This window comes from Vigna angularis, chromosome 8, assembly GCF_016808095.1.
Source record: "Vigna angularis cultivar LongXiaoDou No.4 chromosome 8, ASM1680809v1, whole genome shotgun sequence".
Lineage (NCBI taxonomy): Eukaryota > Viridiplantae > Streptophyta > Magnoliopsida > Fabales > Fabaceae > Vigna > Vigna angularis.
Genome location: NC_068977.1, coordinates 22,411,710 through 22,420,161, shown reverse-complemented (window position 1 = coordinate 22,420,161; position 8,452 = coordinate 22,411,710). Strand labels below are relative to the sequence as shown.

General features: G+C 33.9%; 1 protein-coding gene across 1 annotated transcript; it reads right to left on the bottom strand.

Moving 5' to 3' along the window:
* Positions 1 to 603: 603 nt before the first annotated feature.
* On the bottom strand, positions 604 to 4,998 carry LOC108319442 (transcription factor VIP1-like). The gene is made up of 4 exons (XM_017550578.2): positions 4,141 to 4,998; positions 3,342 to 3,474; positions 1,365 to 1,449; positions 604 to 1,100 (listed from the first exon to the last, which is right to left on the bottom strand). The coding sequence occupies exons 1-4, from the start codon at positions 4,671 to 4,673 to the stop codon at positions 859 to 861; spliced, it is 993 nt and encodes a 330-aa protein (XP_017406067.1). The 5' UTR covers positions 4,674 to 4,998; the 3' UTR covers positions 604 to 858.
* Positions 4,999 to 8,452: the final 3,454 nt, after the last annotated feature.

Here is an 8,452-nt window from a genome sequence, read left to right as displayed (position 1 = left end):
AAATATTTCTTAATGAACTTAAGAGAACTTTAAAGGTCTCATTTTAAAACAATACTTATCCTATGTCATCAATCAGAAAGATAGAAAAGTTTCCAACTTTATTTTGCTTTCATCCCAAAATAGATTTAAAATTCAAACAGAGTTAGCAAACACTGTTATTTATGTCAAAAGGTTGACTAAATTGTTGGAAAAGTTATTTTGGAACTTGGATCTCATTCGTGCAAAAATTTTGATGCACTATGATCACTTTTATTTTAGTTTTTTATAAAGGAAAAAAGTAATGCTTTTAAAACAAGACCACTCATGAAACTCATGAAACTGGTTAAATCACAAATTCAAAATTTAATGATTCAACTGAAGTTGCACTAAAGTCCAACCTTAGTTAATAGTCAAGAACATAGATATTTTTTCAAAATAAATGGTACTGTCTGTTGTCACCTCGGTCCCATTAGCCAGAAATTTCGGTTCAGTGTACTTTTCTTCTCAAATACCAGCATTCAATTCGCAAAATAACTTCTCTTTTGGTGCTTCTAAGCAAATAATTGAATCACTTTTATGTATACTTCTAACATATAGCCTTCATTCACCATCTATAGTATAATATTCAATCAATAACATATTTTGTTACCTTCATTCAACCAAGAGCTATAACACATGTTTCAAAGGCTGTGCTTCTAACCTACAACTGCAGAAAGTACATATAACGGTTCTATCCTAGAACTAAAGATAAACAGCAACACAGAACTAAGAACACTGAACTGCACAATATGCCCTTCACAAGTCTCACCGGTTATACATGTATGTGCACAAGATGTTACTTGTGATGAACAAATCATTTACTGCTACAGCTGTTGTGAGCTACTTCTGCTGATTGAAATCCATGAAGTTAGGGTGGTTCTGTCCAGAGGGAGGAGGAGGCATGCCAACCTGTGCCTGGTGTTGTGGTTGCTGTGGTGCAGAATTACTCAACTGTTGCATCGCTAACTGGGAAGCCAACTGGTTGAATATCCCACCAAAAGAAGGGTTACCTGCAATAGCACCCAGACGAGTACTCTGCGCCCTAAGGCGCTGCAGTTCTTCCTTCAATGCGTCATTCAGATCTGCAATTACACAGTGTAGCCATGTTGGTATTCATTTCTTAAATTTGAAAAAAACAAATATAAAATCTACAACTTGACATATTTCAAGGAATTTTGTTCCTGTACTTGAACAAAGGGTGTGAAATAAACCCATAAAAATTCATGAGACAATGTTAATACAACAATGTAGTCATGTATATTTATCCAATTTGGTATGAAATAACTGATGAACAGGGACAGCACATGTCCATTTTTGACGGCATGATAAACATAAGTGATGCATACCTTCTCTAAGCTGTGCTTCTTGCTCTAAAGCCTCTAGACGCAGTTTGAGTTCCTTATTCTCTGCAGTTAAATCTGTGGTGTCTCTCTGCATCATATGAGAAATTGATAAGTTTTCTGCTTGTTTCTACTTTCCCTTGTGTACGAAATAGAATTTAACTGAAATACTAAGAGAGTAATGGTATGTAGTAAAAAATAGTTTGATTGAATTCAGACAAACTTTGCTAAGCTTCAAAGGGGGTGTCAGATTCGTTCAAGTGGAGGGGACCATTCATCACCCAAAAGTCAAATGCAAAGGCACCAATTTAAGTTTTGAGACAAAAGAAAACAGGGAAACCTAGCGGTGTCAGATAACTGGAGAATTACCTATTTACCATATCTATAATCTAGAATAAGTAGCTTGGAAACATCTAAACCACCATTCCAACAAATACAACAATTAAGCCTTATCCAACTGACTCCTGAGGTAGGCTAAATGGATCAACTGATGCCTTGGGGCAGTATCAAATACCAATTTTTCATAACAACCTAGCACAATAGAAAACTTGAACCAAAGAGAAGGATGTTAACTAGGTTATGCTTATCCTGGTTAATGTTTGGTGAAGGAAGACTGCAATTGGCAGAGCTCATGAATTTAAGGTCACCCTAGCAGATTATTACACAGCTGTTAACTGGAAAAAAAATGTCCCCTCTTCTACAATCATAATCTGCTATAAGCCTAAAAAAGCTACAGCAACTTTAAGTAAATATATTCTTCAATATTTTGATGCTCGATATGTTCTCTATTTGATTCAAAACACTTGATTGATCTGCATGCCCTGTTATTCTATTATATTATGAGCATCCATTCTACCACAGATACATCTTCGCGAATAACATATATGCATCAAGATATATCAGATTTTAAACATTGTTGCGTGCATGCAAATTGCATAGCATTTCCACAGTAGCTGTGAGGATAACTCTACAACAAAAATTTCCCACAACTCTTTCAAAAAAATACCAGAACATCATAATCATCAGCCTTGCAGTTCTAATTTTATTTTTTACCCAAATTCTTTACCTAAATGAGATACAAAAGTTTTCATCACAATTCTTTATTCTTTTTCTAACAGCTATGCATATGTTTCATTACCAAATTCTTCTTTACTTTCAACTTACTTTGTTTATCACGGAATAATTTAAACAAGTATAGCCCCAGTATTGAATAATCAGTTATGACTTTCCATATGATTGGAACGTGTGCACCAAGAATCATTTCATGCTTATGTTATTGTAATCAAAATAAACCCTATATTTTGGTTGCCATATAAGCCGCAGCCACAGTTTAATGATTTACTAGTCCCTCTGATAAAACACTAATTTTTTGATGAAATATAAGATAAAAATGCAAATGATTTCAAAAGACATTTGAAGACCAACAAGCAATATATCCACTGAGGTCTGCTCTCTGGTAATTTGGTCCTTCTAATTTAAGATATTTATGTATTAGGAGCAAAGTGCAACGGTAAATTTCCACAAACTGCCACAGTCATCCCTTGAAGTAGAAAGTAAATGAAAATTGAAGCGTGCATTGTCTTTGATTTCTTTCCATATGACAAAAAAAGTATAAAATCTAGATGAGCATGGTATAATTGTCAAAAGGGATTTTACTGTGTCACACGTAAATTATAAAATCTATGAGGGATGTTCTGTAATAAGAACAACATGAAAGGGATGACATATATAGTAATTTTATCCAAACCAAGGAAAACTTTGAAGATATAACAGAAAAGTTTAGTAATAACTTTGCATTTAAAAAAAGGGCCCTTGATTATGTGTGGGATCCATAAACTGTTGAGTTTGTGACCACACAACTCAAGATCAGCATAAAGTAAACCTACATCGATGCTAGTGTGTTGGGGGGCTCCATCAAACACTGACAAGAACAAGTTACCAAATTCATGCTTATTCATCAACACGAAAAAAGAAAGGACATACCTGAAGCATGGTAAGCTGTGCAGATAGGTTGGTTGCTTCAGTCTGAAGTGTCTGCACCTTCCTCTCCAATTCACTGGTGTAACGAATCTTCCTCTCCTTTGATCTAGCAGCAGATTGCCTGTTAGCAAGAATCCTGCAAACAGAACAACATTCCAAATCCATACCATCAGTGCATCAAACTAATCATTTTCTCTCAGTTTTCCACAATCCATACACCCCTTAACACAACTTTTCTTACTGTAGTAAGAAAAAAAGAAGATAAAGAATGCTGTAATTCCTATTTCCTAACAACCTAATTATCCAGCAGAAAATTGTGCATTACAAAATAAAAGGCAGGCATAACAACTTAATAAAAAATATGACAACACCAGTGCATCATCAATCAGATAGCGTGTTAATAAAAATTCTGCAAACACATAAAACATCCCAAAACCATAATCAGTTCATCTAACCAAGATTTCTTAATCAGTTTCCTCACAATCCAAAACACCCCTTTATGATAATAATAACATGGTTTTCACAACCACCATAAGCCTCTGACTCTTTAGTAGGACCTCATATGTCCACAAGTTTCAATCCTTTAAATAAGACGAATCATCAGTGCAGGATATTGGTGACACTTCTTGCAACACCCCAAATATAATAAAACATCACATAATTTGGAACCATATTATTTTCAGCAAAAAACAACTTATGTGAAACTATCAAATAAAAGAAATACATAACATATAAATGAAATTGCGCTTAAATTTATTACCATAAAAACACCAAGAACACAAAAAAGAAAAAGAAAACGAACCTCTTAGCTCTTTTGGGATCAATAAGAGCGAGTTCAGCTAGTTTATCAGGAGCCATAGCTTTCTTCACGCCATCTATCATCATCGCCGAGTCCGCCTCAAACGACGTCGTCGAGGACCCGTCCATGGAGTTGCTGTGCCGGTGGTGCCCCACCCTCCGCTCGCCGCCGCCCCTCCCTCCGCCGCCCCTCTCCTCGCCGCCGCCGAATCCGATCCCGTCAAAGAAATCGGAGCCCACCGACAGACTCCTCAAGTGCCCGCCGGCGGGTGCCCCTGAAGGCCTCGGCCTTCCGCCGGACTCGTCGGAATCTACCGCTATCGGCACCGCGCCGGAGGCCCCCGGTGAAGGCAGAGGGAGCGGCGAGGGGAGCGTGGAGATGTCGAGGTCGGAGGCGTCGAAGAGGAGCAGGTCATCGAAGTTCGCGGCGAAGCGGAAGGACGTGTCGGAGTGGGAGCGGCGGTGGTGGGACCCACGCTCCGGCATGCGTTCAAGGTCCACCGTCAGCGGCGGCTTTCCGGTGAACTTCGGGTCCATCGAAGTAAGAATAAAAATCCAATCTTTCTTTCTCGTCTTCCTTTTCTTTCTTGGATTGTTATTTGTTTTTGTTCTTGTTGGTGTTGGTGATGGTGAAGAGAGAGAAAGAAGAAGAGGGTTGTTCAGGTGGTTGTTGGGTTGTGGTTGTGTGTGAATTTGCTGAGGAACAAGTGGAAGCAGACAAGAAATTGACTTTAGTGAGCAAAAGTTGAGGAAGTTGTGTGAAGGCAGTGGTCTCAAAGAGCATCATTAGTGTTGGGATTAGAGATATCTGACGGCAATGTTCATTGGTGGCGTAACTAGAGTTGACACCATTTTCAATTTGGAGTTTAATGGAAACAACAATTTAGTAGTGGAATATATTCATTAAATAGCCTTATTAATTATTATTTAATTATTAATTATTAGTGTTTAGTGTTCAATCAATTATTATTAAATTAATGATAAAAAAATTATTACTGCTTTATTTTCAATCAATCATATTAGTGTTTGGTATTCAAAGTTTTGATAATAAAATTAAGAAACACTATAATGAATTTGTGGAAATTAGCTTGCTAAAAGAGTTAAGAGGAAGAATTCCTTGTCTTTTCTGAACTAACTAATCAAGAGTGACCCTTTATATAATTTTGATATTAAATGTAAAAATTAGAAATAAAAATAAAATTTTATTTTAAAAAAAAAACATATTTTTTAAAGTAAACAAGCTTTAACAGAGACTTTTCCTTTTAATATACTTTTTTTTTAGCTATTTAAGTAATATCTTCTATTTTTACTTACTTAAGATAGAAATTATTTATTTACAATATGATTTCTTATCTTTGCCTTATCAAATTTTCAAAACTTTCCAAAATTACATATAATCTTCAATTGATTTTTTTTTCTTGAAATGATTTCAAAATCACACAGATTTATATCATTACATTTATCGATATAAAAATTATGCAAAATAGTTATACTCTGAAAATTACAAAAGAAAATTTCATACGCAGAAATCCAGATTATTCTGAGAAAAGATTAGTAAAATGATAATTAATGAACAAATTTATTCTAGTAAAATTTTAAACAAATTGATACACTTCTGAAATCGGTGTTGTACATAACCAATTTTTCACCTCTAAATAACACATGGTATATTTATTAAATAAATAAAAATTAAGAATAAATTATTTAGGTTTTGTTCTTTTGGGTGTATTTGGGGGAGATGATTTGAATGAATTTGAGTGAATTTTTTAGTTGTTTTTTTGAGTGGATTTATGGGTAATTGAGAGTGGATTTGGAACTAAAGTTTGTGAGAATTAATGTAAGATTTGATTGATGTGATAGATTTTAAAAATTTGTTTAATTGATAAAAATTAAAGATTATCAAAATGTCCCTAATTATTAAAGTAATATAAAATATTATTTATTAATGTTATATTTAATTGTAAAAAATTTTATAAAAAAAAAATAAAAATTAATTTTTAAAATATAAAAAAATGATAATTTAGTAAATTGAAATAATAATAATAATAATAACTATTATTATTAATAACATTATTATTTTTATTATTATTAATATTAATATTATTATTATTATCATCATCATCGTTATTATTATTATTATTATAAAGTGAGAGAAAAAATCATTATGAATATTATTATTAATATTATTAATTACTATCATTATTATTAATTATTATCATTACTATTATTAATTATTATTATTAATTATTATTATTATTAGTTATTATTATTATTATTAGTTATTATTTTTGTTTCTTGGTTGAAGATGTAATACATTTACAGAGTGGTAATAAAATACATTCACATGATGGTAAGTGTAAGGGACTAAAAAGATATTTGATTATAAATCATCTTAAATTTTTGCATAGCACCGATAATTGGAAAAATAGCTGATCCCATAAATTTTTTCTTTCAGTCGCTCGCAATTCTTTTAAAGCAAACATAAAATATTTTCTAAATCCGCGCTTTCCTTTACTCGTGATAGTGAATTCATCTCAAGCCAACATAGCGTTAACGAATAGAAATAGCCTAATAATGGTATACAATTTTGTTCTTTTAAAAAAAAATTCCTTAATTGTTCACTTTTTTTATTCGTTGTCTAAACATCTTGTCATGGCTTCACAATCAGGGAGAAATAATATAACATTCCAATTGATCGATTGTAAAAAAGGTAGAAAGATAAAGAAAAGAAGTAATACAAAAGTTAATAGGAACAATTATTTTGAGCCATATAAATTTGGTTTTTCTGGATTAAACGGATTGAATTCATGTAGAGTTGGACCTCTAAATCACTGGTGTTCCTACCACACGGGTTTACCATTCAACTAAAACATATCAACATTACTAAGAAAAATATATATTTTTATATTGTTTAAGAAAAAATAAATATTTTAAGAGACATGCAGCAGAAAGTTGGTATATACTTAAACAATTTTCTTTTCCTTAACTATATAAAAAAATATAATTTTCAACTATAAAGAATATTTTTTATGATTTTGGAGACTGTTGGTGAAACAAGTCCATTAAACTTTATCAACAAACTTCAAGGTGCCAATGGTGGATGAGGAAATCTACCATCAGCACTGCCAGTGAACCAAGTCTGATAAGAAAAAGTCTCATGAACTTTGGTGACTAAAAACAGAAAATTTTTCTTTGTTTTTTATCATCTATGATAGTTGGTGTTGAACGAAGGGATAGAAGAAATCTTATTCCTATGAAACGTTGATTGAAATGAATGTTTGAACGCTACAAAAATACATGAAATTATCGATGAAATTTCACTGACGAAATTATTTTCGTCGATAAATGATGTATTATCGACGGATTTTATCGACATATGTAAAAATATAATTATCGACGGATATTTGTTCTTCAGTAATTATCGATGGACAAAATATGTTGATAATACATATTTTAGTTATCGACGGTCAAAATTCGTCAGTAAATCTGTCGGTAAAAAGAGCAGCAAAATTTCCGCCCATTTTTTCTCTCTCTGCGCGAAGAAGATTATATTTTTCTATCTTACAAAACACTTTCGTCATTTTTTCTTTCCTCTCATCTCAAGACCATTTCTCACCTTCTCTGCAACAATTTTTCTCTCTAGTGCAACCATCTTCCCACACTACCACCGCTGTCGTTGGAGAGTGCCACCACTACCGTTGGAGAGCGCCACTGCTGCCGTTGGAGAGCGCCACCGCTGTCGTGGGAGAACGCCACCACTGTCGTGGGAGAACCACGCGGAGCGCCACCGCTGTCGTTGAAGACCGTCACCGCTGTCGTTGGAGAGCAACACCGCTGCCATTGGAGAGCGTCACTACTGTTGTTGGGGAGCGCCACCGTTGCCATGGGAGAACGCCACCATTGCCTTCGGAGAACCATGCGGAGTAATGCTGCCGCCGGGATGCTAAAAAACTAATTGGGGATTTTTCCCAATTTTAGGGTTTCTAAAACAATTGGAGAACCTAACTAGGGCCTTTGCTTTTGGTTTTGGAATGAATTGGATTGTTATTTTGATTTAGGAATGAAGAAAGTTTGATAAAAAAAATTAAAATCTGAGAAAACCGAAGAAGGGGAAAGAGGAAGAAGATGAACCAGATCGAGATATTTACCGACGGACTTACCGATGACTTTTTCCTTTCATAATTACCAACGAATTTTTGTGATAATTACTGACGAATTTGACCTTCGATAATTACCAACGGCCATAATAATCCATCGATAAATATTACCGACACGTTATTATCGACGGACCAAACTCCGTCCGTAAGCCGTCGAAA